This window comes from Aquarana catesbeiana, linkage group LG01 (assembly GCF_042186555.1).
Source record: "Aquarana catesbeiana isolate 2022-GZ linkage group LG01, ASM4218655v1, whole genome shotgun sequence".
NCBI classification, from domain to species: Eukaryota; Metazoa; Chordata; class Amphibia; order Anura; family Ranidae; genus Aquarana; species Aquarana catesbeiana.
Genome location: NC_133324.1, coordinates 6,481,169 through 6,502,949, shown reverse-complemented (window position 1 = coordinate 6,502,949; position 21,781 = coordinate 6,481,169). Strand labels below are relative to the sequence as shown.

The 21,781-nt window shown below is 42.9% G+C and overlaps 1 protein-coding gene across 1 annotated transcript; it reads right to left on the bottom strand.

Moving 5' to 3' along the window:
• Positions 1–13,275: 13,275 nt before the first annotated feature.
• LOC141124153 (chymotrypsinogen A-like) lies at positions 13,276–21,382 on the bottom strand. Its single transcript, XM_073612227.1, has 7 exons — positions 21,328–21,382; positions 20,688–20,791; positions 19,734–19,813; positions 19,218–19,296; positions 18,062–18,242; positions 15,389–15,522; positions 13,276–13,437 (listed from the first exon to the last, which is right to left on the bottom strand). Exons 1-7 carry the CDS (start codon positions 21,380–21,382, stop codon positions 13,276–13,278), a joined length of 795 nt encoding a protein of 264 aa, XP_073468328.1.
• Positions 21,383–21,781: the final 399 nt, after the last annotated feature.

Genomic DNA, 21,781 nt, shown 5'->3' with positions numbered 1-21,781 from the left:
CTTCTGCTTTTCTTGGATATGAGGACGATTGTAAGGTCTGTTCAGCTTATATACGCTCAGTCAGCCAATCAGGGGAGAGCTCAAGGCTTGTTATTAGGACAATTTTAGCCCTCCTTATCAGGAAACCTTTGCCAAATCCGGATATCTGGAGGGCTGGAGGAAAAGATAGGAAGAAACAGGTGTTACAGGAGAACGTCACTTATCAAGACTCTCGCTGAGTGATGGAATCTATAAATATTCCATGTATCAGAGTACGTCATTTACTCCATATTACCTAGAGAGTGGATTTTATTTATGATGAGGAACACCTCAAAAAATCAATGGAATATCATGGTTCTACAGTACAGAACTTTCATCACTAAACACACACAGGTAGATCTTGAATTCCAAGATATCACCAACGCTTCTCACTTGTCTTCTAAGCACTCCATAACCACTTCCCTTTTAGTTAGGCCAAAATCCATCATTAAGAGCTCCCCTCCTCCACTTCTCACCATTATTTACAAGAAGTTCCAGCATACAACATAACAAAGGGAAGTAACGGCAAAAACCAGCATTTGTTGAATAAAACTCTAAGTTTCAACCAAGAGCTAGACGTTTTCTGGTTGTAACCTGCTGAATGTCAAAGGAGAGCTTTGTGAATCTAATGCCAATTTGTGCCACTATCTGACTTTGTTTTGTTGTGGACTTTGCAGTGAGGAGCTGGTGTGAAAGGCAAGCATGGACCCACCTGGACTCATGACTGCCATTCATATTATTAGATGCTCCAGGCATAGGTGTCACTCGTTCCAGGAACCTAGGTCACTTAATGCATAACAAGAAAAGATGTACTCTCCAATGGAAATCTTTATTGGCTACATATCAAAAGACAAAGTGAATACTCTGCTAACACATTTAGGCTACAACTTCCTTCCTCGTAGCATGAGGAAGATTTGCATCAGAGAGTAAACCGAGTGGCCCACTTTTCCTGTTATGGACTGATTGCACCGGGGACGAAACATCCCAGTCAGAGCTCCAGTTTTCAGCAATTGAACTCAAGCTGGTCTTTCTAGCTGCTACCTAGTTCACCTAACCTAGGTCTGACTTGACCTCTGAAAGAATGTCTTATTCTGATTGTTAGAGGGACATACTCTGTTGTATGCCAGAAGTACATGCAGGGTGATCTCCAGCCCAACATTGCCTGTGTAGTTCTGGTGTGACATTACTCAGCAGAGGTGAGGGAGATGGGAGAAAGCAGCGAAGGGCCTTTGAAGCTCCCATAGACCACCAACAAATGAGGTATGGACTAATAACTACAAATGATATGGTGCACATATCAACAATATTTTACAGGGCATTGACTACCAGCATGTAGGGGGCCATCAATACTGGTCACCAACATGTAGATGGAAATCTCCACTGACCATCATATGTAAGGTCAATCTCTCACTGTCCTTCTACATGCAGGGTGCAATCTCTACTGACCACAAGCATGTAATGGGCAATTTTCACTGGACAACAACATGTTGTCTACGCTGACGACACCCAAATTTATCTCTCCACCCCTCAACTCACTCCATCAGTCTTCTCACGCATCACCAACTTACTAACAGACATATCTGTATGGATGTCACACCACTTCCTCAAACTCAACTTGTCCAAAACCGAGCTCATAATATTTCCTCCCCCACGTGCCTCTTCCCCTGACTTGTCTGTCAAGAGCAAGGGCACAACCATCCACAAGTCCCCACATGTCAGGGTGCTAGGTGTTATCCTGGACTCTGAACTCTCCTTTTGGCCCCACATCCAATCCCTTACCAAAGCTTGCCGCCTCAACCTCTGCAACATCTCTAAACGACGTCCCTTTCTAACCAATGAAACCACAAAACTGCTGATTCACTCCCTGGTTATCTCTCGCCTCAACTACCGCAACTCTTCATTGGCTTACCTTTAAATAGACTATTCCCCTTCAGTCCATCATGAATACTGCTGCCAGACTCATCCACCTTACAAACCGCTCAGTGTCTGCTACCCCTCTCTGCCAATCCCTCCATTGGCTGCCACTCGCCCAACAAATTAAATTCAAAACAATACGTTACGAAGCCATCCACAACTCTGCCCCCAGCTACATCACTAGGCTAGTCTCCCATATTCACCTCTAGGACTTCTCCTGAGCCTCTCCCATCCTCTGGAATTCCCTACCCCAATCTGTCAGACTGTCTGCAAATCTATCCACTTTTAGGCGATCCCTGAAAACTTTTTTCTTCAGAGAAGCCTAGCCTCCCTCCACCTAACAACTGCACTTCTATTTTCTTCATCAGCTCATCCCCCACAGCTATAACCCTTTTAGATCACTTGACCCTCCCTCCTAGATTGTAAGCTCTAATGAATAGGGCCCTCTGATCCCTCCTGTATTGAAGTGTATTGTAGTTGTACTGTGTGCCTTAATGTTGTAAAGCGCTGTGCAAACTGTCGGCACTATATAAATCCTATATAATAATAATAGTAGAGGACAATCTCCACAGGCCACCAGCATATAGGGGGCTATTTCCACTGTCCACCAACATGTAGGAGGCAATCACCACTGACCACTGTTGGCATTCATATGTTCATGTTATTGTTCACCTTTTTTTTGTAGGATCATATGATCAAATATATTGTACAGGATACGTGCCCCCACTATTTGGGTTTTGTTCCCTTTAGGGGGGATGATGTGAAAACATTATTGAGTACTCGGGGGTTCTCACGCATGCAGGGTGAAGGGTTCTGTGGAAGTCCAGTTGGAGAGGAGAAGACTGAATTAGAGTACACTAATGCAGCGTACACACGAGAGGACTTTTCGACCGGACTGGTCCGACGGACCGAGTCCGGCGGACAATCCGATCATGTGTGGGCTTCATCGGACCTTCAGCGGACTTTTCCAGTCGAAAATCAGACGGACTTTAGATTTGAAACATGCTTCAAATCTTTCCGACGGACTCGAGTCCGGTCGAAAAATCCGCTCGTCTGTATGCTGGTCCGACGGACGAATACCCACGCTAGGGCAGCTATTGGCTACTGGCTATTAACTTCCTTATTTTAGTCCGGTCGTACCTCATCACGTACGAATCCGTCGGACTTTGGTGTGATCGTGTGTAGGCAAGTCCGTTCGTTCAAAAGTAAGTCGGAAGTCCGTCAAAAGTCTGACGAAAGTCCGCCGGAATGGCCGTCGGACTTTCGTGTAGGCGGCCTAAGGATTGGTAAGTCCTCATTTGGGACCTGGAATTCTGAAGCTCATAGAGACTTTGGGTGGGAAAGAGCCCCAAAACCCTGATTACAAGGACTTGGTTCCAAAAGGATTAACCCTCAAGGATCCTTGAGAAAGTCACGTGACAGTGACGCAATGCGTGGGAGGAGCCTAGGATGCTTTCTGCAGTTTGACACTTGGAGTTGAACTGCAGCGGTCTTTTGAGTAAAGTTTCGTCCACAGCGGCTGACTGCAATCTGCATACTTATATGCTTTTACACAACCGGGCGCACGTGAGTGTATCTCTGAGTAGTTTGCTTGTGTCCTTTTATCCAGTTCACCACGCAATGATGCATTTCTCTGCTTGTTTTTCATAAAATCGCCGGTGTTGAGAACTAGATGACCAACATGAATATGGCTGAAGCAGGATGTTAAAACAAATCATGAACAACGAACTTTAATTAATTAATTAATTCAACCTAGTAAGGCATATTAACTGCTGGGACAATTTCATTCAGATTCCGGATTAATATATCTTCACTGAAAAGTTTCTCCCTATGATTGCACATACTGGCAACATACACTAGAGTGGTTTTTATATTTTTTTCTCACATTTTAGCATTGTGGCGTTTTTTGGTGTGGTTTTCACAAAATAGTTTTTTTCACATTATAATTTATTATTGTGGCGTTTTTTTGTGTGCAACAGCGCCAGGATTTTGCTATTCTGTACACTTGTCAGTTATGTTTATAATCAGAGTGGTATAATTTATGTTTTTGCACAGTAGCATCTAGCACTGTGGCAGATTTATGTGGATGCGCTAGCACCAGGATTATTTAAATTCATTTTATTTTATTTCAGGCTTTGCACATATTTATTGTATTATTATTATATCCACATTTTGCACATTATTTTATGCTGACTGATCATATATTAGAGGGCATCAATTTTATATGTTTTTTTATGTTCTAAATTTTTCCGATGGAACTAATTACTATCGGGAAAACCGCTCGTCTGTATGCTGTTCCGACGGACCAAAAACGACGCATGCTCTGAAGCAAGTACGTGACGGAAGCTATTGGCTACTGGCTATTGAACTTCCTTTTTCTAGTCCCGTCGTTGCGTGTTGTACGTCACATCGTTCTGGACGGTCGGACTTTGGTGTGACCGCGTGTAGGCAAGACAGCTTGAGCGGAATTCAGTCGGAACTCCGTCGGAGAAACCTTCAGAGTTTATTCCGATGGCAAAACCGGTCGTGTGTACAGGGCATTAGAGTTTATCTATATAAATGCTGGTGTGTGCCGTTATTTCTCCTTGTTTTGTCATGTGCTGGAGCTTCTTCTCAACAGAGGTGAGATCTACAAACTATAGAGATGCCACCTCATCCCTTTAAACCCGGAACACCTTTGAATTACACGGGTTCTGAGGCTACTTAAATGCAGATAAGGCACCGAGTGAATTTAATTACCACCTTAATCAGCCACAGAACCCGTGTAATTATTATATGTGTTCGGGTTTAAAGGGATGAGGTGGCAACCATAACAAACTGTTGAGCTGAGGTGGAGGAGGGGAGCCCATGGTCTATGATGGATTTGTCCCAACTGAAAAAGAATTTCTTATTAGAAGACATGTTGGAAGCGTTGGGTAGATCCTGGAATCCAAGACCTGTGTGTGTTTAGTGGTGAAAAGTTTGTATTTTGGAACCACAATATTTATTGAGTTTTGAGATGTTCCACGTCATAAACAAAATCCACTCTTTATGTAATATGGTGGAAAAAGGTGTGCTCAGATACCTCAACTAATTATAGATTTCATCACTCAGCGAGAGTCTTGATAAGTGACGTTCTCCTGTAACACCTGTTTCCTCATATCTTTTTCTTCAGCCCAAGTTGGTGGAATATCCGGATTTGTTAAAAGTTTCCTGATAAGGAGAGCTAAAATTATCTTAATAACAAGCCTGGAGCTCTCACCTGATTGGCTGACTGAGCGTATATAAGCTGAACAGACCTTACAATCATCCTTATATCCATGAAAAGCAGAAAATGTCAATCCATCGGGTCAGGCCTGTCCATTAGGGGCGCATAGGCGCTGTCCCCCCCATCCATGCGTCCGGCCCCCTAATCTACATGCAGGGTGCTGGATGCATGGATTACAATGGGGGGGTGTGGTTTCTTTTAACCACTTCAAAGCCGGGCATTTAGACACCTTCCTGCCCAAGCCAATTTTCAGCTTTCAGCGCTGTCGCAATTTGAATGACAATGGCGCGGTCATGCTACACTGTACCCAAAGTAAATTCTTATCATTTTGTTCCCACAAATAGAGCTTTCTTTTGGTGGTATTTGATCACCTCTGTGGTTTTTATTTTTTGCGCAACAAATAAAAAAAAATCGAAAATTTTGAAAAAAAAACAAGTTTTTCTTTGTTCCTGTAAAAATTGTTGTAAATAAGTAAGTTTTCTCCTTCAATGACGGGCACTGATAAGTTGGCACTGATGGGCACTGATGAGGTGGCACTTATGGGCACTGATAAGTGGCACTGATGGGCACTGATAGGTGGCACTGGTATACGGCACAGATGGGCACTCATAGAGTGGCACTGATGGGCACTTGTAGGCGGCACTGATGGGTACTTAAGCAAACTCCTGAACAATATATGGCCGGGATAGCCTGGCTCTGATTATTTTATTTTATTTTTATTAAATAGATGAAAACAAGTAAAAAAATAAATAAATCTGCCTTATTATCGATCATATGTGAACAAAGTGCAAAGACGATAAAAAGAGACTTAAAAGCCAAGCAGACGTTGTGTTGTATTATATGGTGGTGTGTAACAATGTATTACTGGCAGTTATAATAAGAACGTGTTTTTCTCAGGTTACATAGTTACATAGAAGGTGAGGATGAAAAAAGACACAAGTCCATCAAGTCCAACCTATGTGTGTGATTATGTGTCAGTATTACATTGTATATCCCTGTATGTTGGGGTCGTTCAGTGTTGCGGTGTTCCCGCCATCAGGCCCTTCATCTCCGGCTACGCCAGGGTCGTAAACGGTGAAAACGCCTTCTCTGGTTCTTGGCCATGGCAGGTGTCTATTCAGGTATGATCAGGTACAATCGTTTCTTACCACACTTTTTTTTTTGTCTATGCTATAACATTTGGAGTTTAATGTAATTTCTAGAGGTCTGTCAGCTAAAAAATGCCACCTATAGTGTACAAACACATGCCCCTCCCCCCATCCCCACAGATCTAGGGCTTCCTGCGGACACCATTTAGAATTTCACTGACTGAATGTTCTAGTTGTCAATTCTTAATTGAGAGATTTAGTGTTGCACAGCCCTCTTAGAAAAGCAAAGTGGGAGGAGTCAGGGGTAGGTGACAATCCTCTTCAAAAAGTAAAGGTAAGGGGGGGGGGGTAGAGAAGAAGATGTGTCCCAGCAAAGAACTATAAGGAGGAGAAGATGGCACTCAGAAGCACCTAGTTGCTGATCAGCAGGTGATCAGAGAAGGTAGATGCCGGCCAGACATTGGGGGGGGGGGGGGGGGTTGTGGAGAGGTTTCCCACTTTTACCCCCAAGGGATAGATGAAATGATCCATATATAATGCAATGATTGTAATGATGATTATGACTCTTCTTCTATAGGATAGCACTGGATTCCACTACTGTGGCGGCTCCATCATCAACAGTCTCTGGGTTGTCACTGCTGCCCACTGCGGAGTCACGTGAGTCTTATATAATAATATTCTACTACAAAGTCAACGTTCACTCCAATGCTTCACTGGTCACCTGTACATCCAGAGCCTCTGATTTATAGACCAGATACATCCTAAATATAGAACCATTTATCCAATTCACAACTAACTGTTATCTCTCTTTATTTCAAGATGTAGGAGGTAGGGGTTGTAGAAAGTAGATAGATGTAGATAGTGCGGGTAGCATTGTCTTGTACCCATTACTAAATCAATGTGAAGAAATTACCTTTCACTGCCAGACTCGTATAGAGAGAATAAGGTTGAGCTTAAAAAACAGAGTTACCATGACACCCAACCGTTTCCCAATGACCTGCCATGTTTGTCTTTTCATCTAGATCTTCACATCGTGTGGTCCCGAGTGAATTTGACTTTTCCTCCAATGCCGAGCCCATCCAGGTCAAATCCAACGTCAGAGTAAGTTCTTATTACTGAAGGAGAACTCTAATTTTTTAAGAGTTTTAGATGTGAGAAGGTGATCGGTGTCATCAATGTGTCTTCTAAGCTTTCTTCCTATGTAGAGATTGTAGTGATATATGTATAAGTGGGCAGACTTATTTTTTATTACATATAAAGGCCGTGCTTCCTCCATGGTCATGGCACACATATAGGGACTTGTAGTAGTCACAGAACAGACATAGGACGGAGTTCAGAAGATCCTACAAGACATTTCTTCCTCTCTAACAAAACTTTCTTTTAGGAAAACAAATACTCCCGAAACACGAGAGGTAATACAGCTGACCTCCAGCCTTCCCTTCAATCTTGAACAGTTCTTCAGACTCCTCTCTTGTTCTGAAATTGCTTACCCTGATCTATCTACACACTGCGAGCTTTACACAATATGCATTAGAAGCAGCAACAAGTCAGGTGGTACCTGCCTCATTTCCTGGCTGTAGGTTGTCCACCATCATCTAGCGCAGGAGTAGGCAACCTTGGATCCCTAGCTGTGGTGAAACTACAAATCCCATCATGCCTCAGCTTCTGGAATTCATGTTTGTGTCTGCCAGAGTCTTGCAATGTCTCATGAGATTTTTTAGTTTCTCCACAGCTGGAGTGGCCAAGGATGCCTACCCCTGTGTGCTTTTTTGGTAGTGGTTTGTCCAAAGTAACTGCTTGTGGCACCTAAATTGTCAGCTGAGATTCCTGCAGCACTTCCATCACGTTTTAGACCGAGAACTTTTTCTGCTTCCCTCAACTTAAAATACACACGTGATGGCGGTTTAAGGTGGAGACAACCCTCAGTATAATGGTAATAGGAGAATAAAAGATGACAAGTAAACAGATTAAACTACAAACTGAGGATATTCATTAATCTTTATTATAACTTTTCTCAGTTCTTCAGTCCCCCCCTAGTACAACGCCCCGACCGCTGACAGTGACATTGCCCTGATCAAGCTTTCCAGTCCTGTCACCCTCAATGACCGCGTTTCCCCCGTATGTCTTTCTGCTTCCTCTGATGTCTTCAAAGAAGGAGAAAGCTGCGTCACCAGCGGATGGGGATGTATCAATGGTGTTAGTAAGTGAAGTAGATGTTCTTTAAAAATACAAAGTATTAACCAGTTAAAGTCCTTGGACTTACAAGATATGCCCTAAAAATCTTTGTCTAAGATTGTAGGACATACCTCATATGCTTTGGTCCTCTCCTGCTGTGGCCACCCCGCAGCTTGCTTTGTATGCCAGGAGCTTAGACAATGGCTCCTGTGTAAGCAATGCCTGAAAACTATTTACAGGTATCATCGATGACATGCTATAGTGACAATTTAAAAGTATATGATTTAAAAATAATAAGATTGTTTCTACTGAATGAATTTTAACCCTTAGTGAACCAACCTCATTTACCCCTTTTTTCCATTGAAGTGTATTCCAAGCCAAAATACTTTCTTTTTTTTTTTTGTTTTAGATATAGTGGGATTTTTTGTTGTTGGAAAGGTTTTCCTTTAATGTACTGATACCTCTAACCGAGCAATCCTTTGTAAAAGCAAAGGAAATCCTTCTTAGAGAATTGTGACACGTGTCCTTCTGAAAAGATTCTGCTCACCTGCTGTTCCAGTCATATCACTAACATTTTGGATTTCCGTTATCATTTGTCCCAATGACCACCAAGACCAACTGAGATGATGAATCTCCCGAGAGAGGACAAAGACATCAATTGCCTTGGTGGCCCCCTGTACTGGTGGGCTAGTGATTGGTCACTCAGTGGTACGAAAGACATCAATTGCCTTGGTGGCCCCCTGTACTGGTGGGCTAGTGATTGGTCACTCAGTGGTACGAAAGACATCAATTGCCTTGGTGGCCCCTTGTACTGGTGGGCTAGTGATTGGTCACTCAGTGGTACGAAAGACATCAATTGCCTTGGTGGCCCCCTGTACTGGTGGGCTAGTGGATGGTCACTCTGTGGTACCGCTCATTATCATACATGTACATTTATTTTTCCCAATTTCCTTTTCAGTCACTGGGGGCCTAGTTATGAAGACTGACATAATAGTAACATTTCTCTTGGCCTGCATTCCACTTTTTATCTCTCCAGATTATAAACATTTGACTCAGAAATCACCAACAAACTAGTGACTTGCAGCCATTAAATACCTTGTCTTATGCCAGTTTTTTTTTGGAAGAATAAATTATTATTTGCCATTTTTTGAAAAAGAACAGAGAAGTTCCAGAGAGAAGCTTCATAAATTGGAAAAACTGTCCAGTAAAAATGGGGTAAAAAAAAAATATCAGTTTCAGTCTGGTATGGACAGACATCACAATGACATGGCCACAATGTGGTCTTCTACGGAAAGCTATACATGAAGATGTCTAGAGGTTATATATGTTAATTGCTGTCCATCTTTTGTGTTAATCCATCTTCTCCCTTTCTCTCTCAGCGCTAGCTAAGCCAGATAAACTCCAGCAGGTGGCTCTTCCTCTTCTGACAACACAGAGTGCCAGAGATACTTTATACCCAGAATCAAGGCCCAGAGGACGCCGAACTTCCGTCAGGGATATCCGAGGGGGAGGGGGTCGAAGGTACCGGGTTGGGGGGGTAAACCCAGGGGGGGGGACGATCTGCATCTAGCCCGAGGCCAGAGCCAGGATCACGGGAGGAGAGGCTCCAGGCATACCCCTCATCCCAGGACTAGCATCGGACCCTACAAGACGCCCACATCCGGCTCCTCCCTCAATCAATGAGATGGGTCTTAAGTTGTTCAGGTCGGTAGGGTCCAGTGAGGGCTTTTTAAGAATGGGAGAGATCTGCGCATGTTTTAGAGGGTAGGGGAAGGTGCCACTAGAGAGGAAGAGATTGAAGATGTGGGTGAGGGAGCATAGGATAGAAGAAGAGGGTGACTGTAGTAGTTGTAAGGGAACAGAATCCAAGGAACAATTGGTTAAGTGGGCATCTGAGAAAAGTTTTGTAACCTCTTCAGTAGTAGCCAATTCAAAAGAGGAGAGTTTTGATTGTACTGTTAAGCAAGTTATTTTCGGTGGGGAAGATGTACTCACAGTGGAGGTGTCCTCATGAATTGCATCAATCTTGTCTTTGAAGTGATTGGCAATCTCTTGGGCATTGAGTGAGTTAGTGGGGGACGAAGCAGAGAGTTAAAGGTTGAGAAGAGCCAATGGGGACTGGATGACAAAGTATTAATAAGAGAGACAAAGTAGGCTTGTTTGGCAGCATGGAGGCATGAATTGTATTTTAGAAGGGCGGATTTATATAGGGTGAAGTCTTGCAGGTATTTGGTTTTACGCCACAGTCGTTTAAGAGCACGGCAATGTCTCTTGAGATTTCTAGTGTTGTCAGTTTGCCAGGGTTGTAACGGTCAGGGCCTGATTCTGTGTGTGTTGAGTCTCTTTGATGAAACATTTCTTCAGACCACCTTGCAAGTGGCTAGAGGTAGGCCATGAACAGACTCCACTGTGTCCTCTTCTCTGATCAACTTGTTGGCTGCTACAGGTCAGGCTTATTCCTGCTAGCACTTGCTTCACAGAGTGCACCAGTTGTAGGGAATGTCCCATTTGTGCCATCCAAGGGACCTCCAAAGAGGCCAGGGGAAAATTGGGACATGGAGCTTCCACTAGAATCCACTGTTTAATCAATCAAAGTTCCATGCAGTTGCAAGTGAAGAACACCCTCAGGTGAGTATCAATGTCAGACACAATGTTACCGCCTTTGAAGGGCTTCTTGAACATGACTGCCTACTTTACTCTGACCATTTTGGAGTCCCAGGTGGAGTAAAACACTGATCTGGTTATGGACTTGCAGGTGTTGACTTCACGAGGGCCAGACCTGGGCGAGGGAATGCAACACTGGGAGGATCTCACTGCAGAGTACCAGTGTCTTTACCTCAATGGTAAGTTCTCTGAGGCTCCAGAGTCCAAATGTATTTCTGCTTCATCTCAGCCGGTCTCTCCTTCCAAGATTTCAGGGCTTCACTGGCAAGTTACTTTTTCACCAGGAAATTGTATATTGGTGCCTTTGCTTTGGACACAGATGATGGAAACAGCAAACATTTTTGCAACAAATCTTTAAAGCCTTCATTACAAAGGTCAGAATTTATGAAACCGACAGTAACTAGATTGAAATTTTTCCAAAGGAATGGCCTTCATTTTTTAACAACGGAGGACAAATTTGAAGATTTGTGTTATGCTGTGATGAAAAAAAGGTTCCTATATAAAGCTATGTGTGTTGTGGTGTGTTGGAAGATCTGTAAAAATGACTGGGCAGCCTGATTGCACATTGACATGTAAAATAATGAAGGTTAATGAGTGGGTGATAACACACTGCAAGGCATTGAACAGAAGTGAGGAGGACCTTAAAGTATAATTAGACCTTTGTGACACTGGGCCCTACTGTTTGAATATTGCTGTCATGATGGTCTAGTCTAGATCTACAGAATACAAAGAAAGGTTCATATGGACACAGCGTAAAAATTGTTTCTACAATCTCCCCTGGACACCAAGCTAAATACAAACATTCTTGACTGGGCAATGGAAGCTTCCAGAACCTGCACACACATAATAGAGCAAAGCTGATTATATCGCAAGCTAGGAAAAGGAACATAAGAAGGAACTGTGTGTTGCCATTAAAAGTGAAGCTGGTGTTCTGCTCATCACTGAAATTCAGGCCAACCCCGAGATGTTGAAGAAAATCTGTTGAGAATTTTGATGTCTGTTACTGCAGTTGTACGATATGTTGTGCAAAGTGAGAGCTGCGGAGGGGGAGATTAGTGCAGAGGTAAGAGAGTTGCGGGGGTGGTCTGAGATGTAGCTAGGGGTGCAGGAGCAGTGGCGGCCCCTTGCACTGTGGGCGAACAGGCGCCGCCCCCCCATCCATGTGCCTGGCCCCTATCAGGACACCGGACACATGGATTGGGGGTGGGCGGGGGTGGTACATTTTGAGGCACCTGATTAGAGCCCGAGGCTCTAATAGGCTTCAAAATAGGGTGGGATCAGAGCGCACTCTCTGCCCCAATTGTGTGACAATAGCAAATTAAGTTTCGCTATTTTCACACTAACCTTCCTCCCCGCCAATCAGGAGGCAGGACATCAGACCTGCTTCCTGATTCGCCAAAGCGCCAGGCCACCCTATTGGATGCATCGTGCTTAGGAAGAGGAGCGAGGAGACTCGTGCTGGAGAAGAGGTCACCGCCGCTCTGAGAGGTGCATCCCCTCCACCCCACTGCATGCGTGGATCACAGCTCTGGCACCCCCCTCGGGTGCCTGAACCGCAATCTGCTCATGGGGGTGCCTGAGCCGCAATCCGTGCGTGGGGGGGGGGGATACAGCCAGAGCCGCAAACCCCACAAGTGGAGGGGGTCAGTGGGCACAGTGGCTGAATTTGATCTGCATAGGCGGATGCATTTAATACGAACAAGTGGTTACCTTTGATGGGCACAAGTGGCTGCATTTGATGGGCACAAGTGGCTGCATTTGATGGGCAAGTGGCTGCATTTGATTGGCTCAAGTGGCTGCATATAATGGGCACAAGTGGCTGCATTTGATGGGCACAATGGCTGCATTTGATGGGCACAGTGAGGCTGCAATTGATGGGGGTTCAGTGTTTTTTTAGTTTGTTTGCGCCCCCCAAAAAATTTGGAGCACCAGCCACCACTGTGCAGGAGTAAAATGTGGAAGTTGGGGAGAGATAAACTGTGAATGGAACAGAATCACAAACTGTCACCACCTTAAGAAATGTAAAGATTTTATACGTTTTAATCATCTCATTTATATCATTTGTTTAATATGTTTTGTTGTTTATTTTGTGAATGAATCTCAAGAAAATCCCAAGTCATATTAGGATGCAAAAGTTACTTTATTGAGTATCAGGACATTGGATGGTATTTAGTTGGCGGCAACAGTCTGGTCCACCCAGGATCTGAGGGCGGTGACGCGGGCGTAGACTCCGGGAGAAGATGGAGAGCAGGAAGAGCTGCCAAAGGACACAACACCGGCCAGGGTCCAGGCTCCGTTCCTCTGGCACACAAGGGGTCCACCAGAGTCACCCTGAAAAGAAGCAAAATGAAGAATTACAGAAGAGTTCTCAAGTAATCACTTGCCGACAAAACAACACTTATGCGCTACGGCAAAGAGTGTGTACTTGATCACTCTCGCGCCGCATGTATGCATCCATGGACGTCTAAAGTTTCTGTTCTCAAAGTACACGTGCTGTGTGCTTACACATTGACTGGGCTTTCTCAGAAAGCTCCTCTTCTCTAGTTATGATCGGGAGCTCCTGAGACTGGCTCATGATAAGGTGACTATTGTGACAGCCAATCACATTGGTCAAGTGGTTAGTAATTCCTTCCTGTCTCCGAAGGCATAAATGCCCAGTTCAAGGGATGCACGGCTGGGTGTCAATGGGGTTAATGTAGCCAAAACTATGGAGCCATGACATATTATTATCTACTTACAATAGGACATAACTTCTACCTGAGTGTGGATTCTATTCAGTATATAAAGAAATCGAACCAGTTTTTGGATCATTAGACCCAGAGCAATGTAGTCCCAGTGTTATTCTTTTGATGTTAACATACATTTGAAAGAAAAGCCGTAATTTGTGAAATATTTTATTGGTTCTGGCAGAAAGCGAGGGGGAGATTTTATGAAGGGAGCCAGTGGATAGCAGTTGAATTTTGACAAGGCTTATGATCCTTTCCATCTCTATATAGACTAATACAATTGTTGGATACGCACTGTAAGATGGCCTGGATGGATGACATCATTTCCAATTTTTGGACTTTTTATGGTCCACGTAAGGTCCTCTACACCATGATGGCACCGCTCAACCACAAGGCCAAGCTTGGTGCCATCCTATATAAAGTATTCTTTGACAAAAGAAACTCAACGGGTCTCAGAAGAGAACTTGAACTCTGGAACAAATCATGAAACACATATATGAACTATTAATGGGTCCAAAAGAACTCCTCACCAGTTATTTTCAACAACAGTGATGTGCAGAAGATAATGTACTATTTGAAACAGAACACAGGACCATTAATGGTGGAGCAAATCATTCAGTATTCACTAATTAGGTTTAATTTAATACCTAATCATATAATATACAAAGACAAGTGTGTCTTGCCTACAGTCAAGCATGGTGGTGGGAGTGTCATTGTCTGGGGCTGCATGAGTGCTTCCAGCACTGGGGAGCTACAGTTCATTGAGGGAACCATGAATGCCAACATGTACTGTGACATACTGAAGCAGAGCATGATCCCCTCCCTTTGGAGACTGGGCCGCAGGGTAGTATTCCAACATGATAACGACCCCAAACACACCTCCAAGACCACCACCGCCTTGCTAAAGAAGCTGAGGGTAAAGGTGATGGACTGGCCAAGCATGTCTCCAGTCCTAAACCCTATTGATCATCTGTGGGGCATCCTCAAACAGAAGGTGGAGGAGTGCAAGGCCTCTAACATCCACCAGCTCCGTGATGTCGTCATGGAGGAGTGGAAGAGGACTCCAGTGGCAACCTGTGAAGCTCTGGTGAACTCCATGCCCAAGAGGGCTAAGGCAGTGCTGGAAAATAATGGTGGCCACACAAAATATTGACACTTTGGGCCCAATTTGGACATTTTCACTTAGGGGTGTACTCACCTTTGTTGCCAGCGGTTTAGGCATTAATGGCTGTGTGTTGAGTTATTTTGAGGGGACAGCAAATTTACGCTGTTATACAAGCTGTACACTCACTACTTTACATTGTAGACAAAGTGTAATTTCTTCACATGAAAAGATAGAATCAAATATTTAGAAAAATGTGAGGGGTGTACTCACTTTTGTGGGATACTGTATATGTATAATAATCTACGTATGATTGTTAGGCTACACAGACTGTTCTGCCTCATATAAAGCGACCCACTTTGAAATAGTTTGGACCCCTAGGCTATTGTTCTGTTCAATGAGATATCTACAGAGAGCTAACACTGGTCAATAGAAAGTCTGTAGATCATCGTACCATGCAGGAGGAGGCACCGGAGGCACCAGCGCAGATCATGGAGGCTTGGATTTTGGTTGAAAAGTATCTCTGGCAGTCAGCGTTGGCCAGAAGAGGAAGAGACACCTGCTGGAGTTTAGCTGGCTTGGCTTGTGCTAAGGGAGAAAGTAAGAAGAGGGATTAACATAAAGGATGAACAGCAACTAACCTATTTAAACTCTAGACATCTCTATGTACAGCCCTCTGTAGAAGACCGTATTATGGTATTTTCGTTGTGATTGTTGTTCATACCAGACCTACAGCCAACCAAAGAAGACCATATTATGGCCATATCATTATCATGCCTGTCCATACCCGACTGACAGTCAACCAAATAAGGCCTTATTGTGCCATTTCATTGCGATTCCTGCCAATACCCAACTAAAACTGATATTTTGCTTCATTTCTCTTGGAAATGTCTGATGGTTTTTCCAACTTATGAAACTTCTCTAAGTAATTTCTCTGTTAATTTTCCAAGAAATTTCAAATAAGAATGAATTCTACCGAAAAATCCTAGCATAATACCATGCTTAATGTCAACAGTTCATTGGAGCTTTCTAAGTCAAACTTTAATGATCTGGAGAGATAAAAAGTGGAATGGAGGCCAAAGGAAAGGTTATTATTATTATTATGTCAGTCTTCATAACTAGGCCCCAGTGACTGAAAAGGAAACCTGGGAAAATAATTGAAAATGTATGATAATGAGTTGTACCACCGAGTGACCATCCAATGTCAATGAAGAGCCACTTTAATAAAAGGAAAAGGGGCTTTTGCCATCAGCCCACCAGTACAGGGGGCCACCAAGGCAATTGCTGTCTGTGTTTTCTCTCGAGGGGAATTTATCATCTCTTTTGGTCTTGGTGGCCATTGGGACAGATAGCGATGGGGAATCCAAAATGTTAAGGTTGTCACTGGAACGGGAAGGGATTGTTCTTATTTTACAAATCATTCTTTAGTAAGAGGTAACAGGAAGTAAAGAATACACATTAATGGAAAAAAGGAGTCAATTAAAGTGTTACTAAAGTCAAGGGGCCACCAAGGCAATTGCTGTCTGTGTGTTCTCTGGGGAGATTATTTGTCTGTTTTGGTCTTGGTGGCCATTGGGACAGGTAGTGATGGGAAATCCAAAATGTTAAGGTTTTTACTGGAACGTGAAGAGAGCAGAATTGTTTAAGAGGAATTAGAGTGGAGACGAAAGCTCCACCCTTCCCTGTGAATGCCTAAAATACAACAATTAAAAAAAAAAAAGTATTGTCCATAAAATGTTATGATGTACTGCTCATATAAATGTCCAGGATGTTAGGTTAAAACAAGTTGAGTGGAGGTGTATGAAACAGGTGACTGTATTCCAAGGGGGATGCGAGGCTGCAATGTTCAAAGAAGGCCTGGGAGATCCACGTGGCACTGCACAAAGCCTTCACCGGGCTCTCACTTCTTGATCATTAAAACTGTATTGCACCAATGGTGCGCTTGGCACTTCTCTTCCCTCTCCTTTATCAATCAAAGTGGCTCTAAAGTCAGAATGTTTTTTTTTTAACTTAATGCATTCTTTACCCCGGTTGAAGTCCTTTGGGACGAAACGCGTCGGACTTTGCTTTCTGCTTCTCACATTGCCCTTTTTTTTTTACTCTGTGATCACAGTTTTTATTCTTACCGATGTATGTTTGGTTTTTATAATAATAAAAAAAAAACACTTTTTTGACCTACACCATATGGAGGCATTTTTTATTTTCATAACCTTCCGGACGAGAGTTTTCTTGCCATCCAGTCCAGTCTTCAATGCCTGAATTCCAGCCTTGGTGTTCCCTACATCTGAGTTTCGGTCTGGTGGTCACCTGCACAACCCTTGGAGTCGTGTTTGGAGGACCTGGGTTTCTTAGAGTTCTGTCGATCTGCCGATCTCAGCACCCTTGCCTTAATGACTCTTTGTCGCTGACATTTGAGTCCACCTTTTTCTGGTAAGAGTAGATATACCTTCCCTTTGGTTGAAGATGTACCATCCCTGATGCTCTACATGCCGGACAGTGCCAGTGTACTCCATCCCTGACTAGCCCCTATCTGCTGGTGGACTTACACCGGTCCTTTCCAGGACCTTTACATTTATTGGACTTTTTCATATTTCCATTCCTTTTTACATGTTATATGATTGATTTTTCACCACCCACTTATTATGTGCATAAATGTCAAAAATGTGTGGTGGGGTTTTTTTTTTCTGCCTTTAAGGAGCCTATGCCTGTAAAACTTCTGAAAAAGCAATAGTGTGCATAGGCACATTGGCTAACATGGATGGGAGTTTCCAGGCAGAAAAAAATGAGTGCTCAAAAAAAGCTCAAAAGCCCGTAGGAGCCGCTTCTTTGAGCTGCAGTGTGCATGAGCCCTAATATTTCGTCTTTGATGCTTGTAACAGTTTGCAGGCATCACTTACATAGGAGCCACTGCCTCAGCTACCTGGTGCACAAAGAATGACCCTGATCCCAAAATAATTGTTGAGTCTCACCAACTAGAGCTTCAGGATGACCACAACAGGAGAAGAGGACCAAAGCATATAAGGGATGCCCTACAATCCTACATGATGATTTTTAGAACATACTTTATATGCCCAAGGCTTTAACTGATTAATACTTTGTATGTTTGAAGAACACCTAATCTTCTTACTGGCGGCATTGGTGTATCCCCATCCGGTGGTGACGCATCTTTCTCCTCCATTGAAGACTTCAGAGGAAGCAGCAAGACACACGGGAGACACGCGGACATCGAGGGTGGCAGGACTGGAAAGCTTGATCAGGGCGATGTCATTGACCTTGGTCTGGGTGCTGTACTGGGGGTGTCTGAAGAACTGAAAAAAGTTATATTAAGGATTCATGTTTTCATAGATTTTAATACATCAGGGTCTACTACTGAACTTATCAGTATGTAGTTTGAGCCAGACCCTGGGGAGAAGAGAGAGGGGGGAGAATTCAACATTTCAGGGGTGTAAGAACCTCCTTGCTTAATAACCTCCTACTTTTTTGAGGAAGGGAGTGCTTACACCCCCGAAACGTTGGGTTCTTCCACCTCCTCCTCTCTCTTTTTTTACCAGGGTCTGGTTCAGCTATCCTTTCCATTACTCTATTCTGGGTAATGAATTTCTTCATGTATTTCTAAACATCAGCTGCTATATGATTTAGGTGGTGCTCATTGTACCTATATACATACAGTACATGGATTTTGGTGATCAGGGTACATGGTGATCATATCCCCCCTTATGTCTTTATACATGGTGATCATATCCCCCCTTATGTCTTTATACATGGTGATCATATCCCCCCTTATGTCTTTATACATAGTGATCATATCCCCCATTATGTCTTTATACATGGTGATCATATCCCCCCCTTATGTCTTTATACATGGTGATCATATCCCCCCTTATGTCTTTATACATGGAGATCATATCCCCCTTATGTCTTTATACATGGTGATCATATCCCCCCTTATGTCTTTATACATGGTGATCATATCCCCCCTTATGTCTTTATACATGGAGATCATATTCCCCCTTATGTCTTTATACATGGTGATCATATCCCCCCTTATGTCTTTATACATGGTGATCATATCCCCCCTTAATCTCCTCTTCTCCAGAGTGAATAAATTCAGTTTCTCTAATCTTTCCTCATAGCTGAGCTCCTCCATGCCTCTTATCAGTTTGGTTGCCCTTCTCTGCACTTTCTCCAGTTCCCTGATATCCTTTTTGAGAACTGGTGCCCAAAACCGAACTGCGTATCACAGATGAGGTCTTACTAATGATTCACTAATAAAAAAAACTTACTCTGCCAATGGACTTGACCTGGATGGGCTCAGCATTGGATGAAAGGTCGAATTCACCCAGGACCACACGGTGGGAAGTTCTGGATGAAAGACAAACATGGCAGGTCATTGGTAAATGGTTGGGTGCCATGATGACGATGGTTTTCAATCTCAACCTTATTCTCTCCATACATGGGGAAATTTTACATATCTGGCAGTGAAAGGTCAATTCTTTACAGTAATTTAGTAAAGGGTACAAGACTATGTTACCCATGCTATATACATTGCTCTACTTTCTACAAATCCTACCTTCCACATCTGGAAATAAAGAGAGTTAACAGTTAGTTGTACATTGTATAAAAGGATTTATATAGTTTCCGGTCTATAAACCAGAGGCTCTGGATGGACAGTTGGATAAATGGCTCTTTATTTAGGATGTATCCAGTCTATAAACCAGAGGCTCTGGATGGACAGATTACCAGTAAATCATTACAGTGAACAAAGACTTTGCAGTAGAATATTATCATTTAAGACTCACGTGACTCCGCAGTGGGCAGCGGTGACAACCCAGAGACTGTTGATGATGGAGCCGCCACAGTAGTGGAATCCAGTGCTATCCTATAGAAGAAGAGTCATAAGGCCATTACTTTATTTACAGAACATTTCACCTACACCATGAAGATTCTTAGCCCCACATTGGAAAATTGAACATTTTGTAGCTATGGTCACAGAGGCGGACCACCTAAGCTTAGTGCTAGGAAGCTTTACAAAGTTGCCTAAAACTCCTAATATTCATTAAAGGACAAATCCAGATGTAAGATTACAGGCAGATATATAATATTACCACATAGTATTTAAATCTGACATTCCCTTTAGCTTCAGAATATATGACTAATTGTCTAGGACATGCTGCTAACAGTGGAAACCTAAAGCAGCACCTTCAACCCTCCTATTGTTATTATTTATCCATGCCAGCAAGACTGTAGGATTTTCTTTTATTGGAATTTTGGTCCATTTTAGAGGTTCTGCCCTTGGGGATAGAAGGGGGGGGGGGGGGCCTCTTCACATACCATCCCCCTCTGATGTTTGATTGGCATCTACAGGTACCTTCTCCAGTCACCTACTGATCAGCTACTAGGTGATTCTAAGTGCCAATTTCTGCTCCTTGATGTTCTTTAGTGGGACACATCTTCTTACCTACTCTTTGCTTTTCCAAAAGGGGTTGTCACCTACCTCTGCCTTCTTCCACTTTGCTTTTCTAAAAGGGCTGTGTTACATTAAATCTTTCCATTTAGAATTGATAATGAAAACATTCAGTCAGTGAAAATTTAAATTTTTTGTCCATAGGAAGTCCTAGACCTGAGGGTTGGGGGAGGGGCATGTGTTTTTACACAATGGGTGGCATTCTAAGCTTACCCTAGAAATAACATTAAACCTAGAAATGTTACAATTTAAAGAACAAGATAAAAATGTGGTGAAGAAACGATCGTACCTGAAGAGACACCTGCCATGGCCAAGAACCAGAGACGGCGTTTTCACCGTTCACAACCCTGGCGTAGCCGGAGATAAGGGGCCTGATGGTGGGAACACCGCAACCTGAGAAATACACATTCGTATTATAACTGCCAGTAATACATTGCTACACACCACCATATAATACCACACAACGTCTGTTTGGTCATTAAGTCTCTTATTAATGTCTTTGTCTAAATTGATCGTTAAAAAGGCGGATTTTGACTTTTTTTTTCCATTAAAAAAATAATAAAATAATCAGAGCCAGGCTATCCCAACCATGTATTGTTCAGGAGTTTGTTTCATTGTCTTATCCATAGTGGATGTGATCAATAAAATGGAGATTACCAAAAGTCTTCCATACAATTAGATCAATGTACTACGTTATATAAGCTCTATGAATGTATGTGTCTAGAATTATTCATTGGTATAGTATGTGTAAAAATAAATATATATAGATATCTATAGATATATAGATATCTATATATATATAGATATCTATATATATATATATATATATAGATATCTATATATATATAGATATCTATATATATATATAAATATCTATATATATATACACAGTATATTACAATGTACTACAAACATGTATGTATACTCACCATAGGCTCCGCTGAGCAGGACCAGGCAGGACAGGAGGACCCAAAGTGTTGCCATCTTCTGCTTTTCTTGGATATGAGGACGAGTGTAAGGTCTGTTCAGCTTATATACACTCAGTCAGCCAATCAGGGGAGAGCTCCAGGCTTGTTATTAGGACAATTTTAGCCCTCCTTATCAGGAAACCTTTGCCAAATCCGGATATCCCGCCAACGTGGGCTGGAGGAAAACATAGGAAGAAACAGGTGTTACAGGAGAACGTCACTTATCAAGACTCTCGCTGAGTGATGGATTCTATAATTATTCCATGTATCAGAGTACGTCATTTACTCCATATTACCCAAAGAGTGGATTTTATTTATGATGAGGAACATCTCAACAAAACAATGGAATGATAAATGATATGGTGCACATATCAACAATATTTTACAGGGCATTGACTACCAGCATGTAGGGGGC

Excerpts from the sequence above, each read along its gene's own strand:
- LOC141124153 (XM_073612227.1), bottom strand. The coding sequence starts at position 21,382 with ATGGCAACACTTTGGGTCCTCCTGTCCTGCCTGGTCCTGCTCAGCGGA. Across the intron at positions 20,792-21,327 it reads CCTGCTCAGCGGAGCCTATG|GTTGCGGTGTTCCCACCATC; the intron begins GTGAGTATACAT and ends TGTATTTCTCAG. Across the intron at positions 13,438-15,388 it reads CCGGTGCCTCCTCCTGCATG|GGTGACTCTGGTGGACCCCT; the intron begins GTACGATGATCT and ends GCTTCTTTTCAG.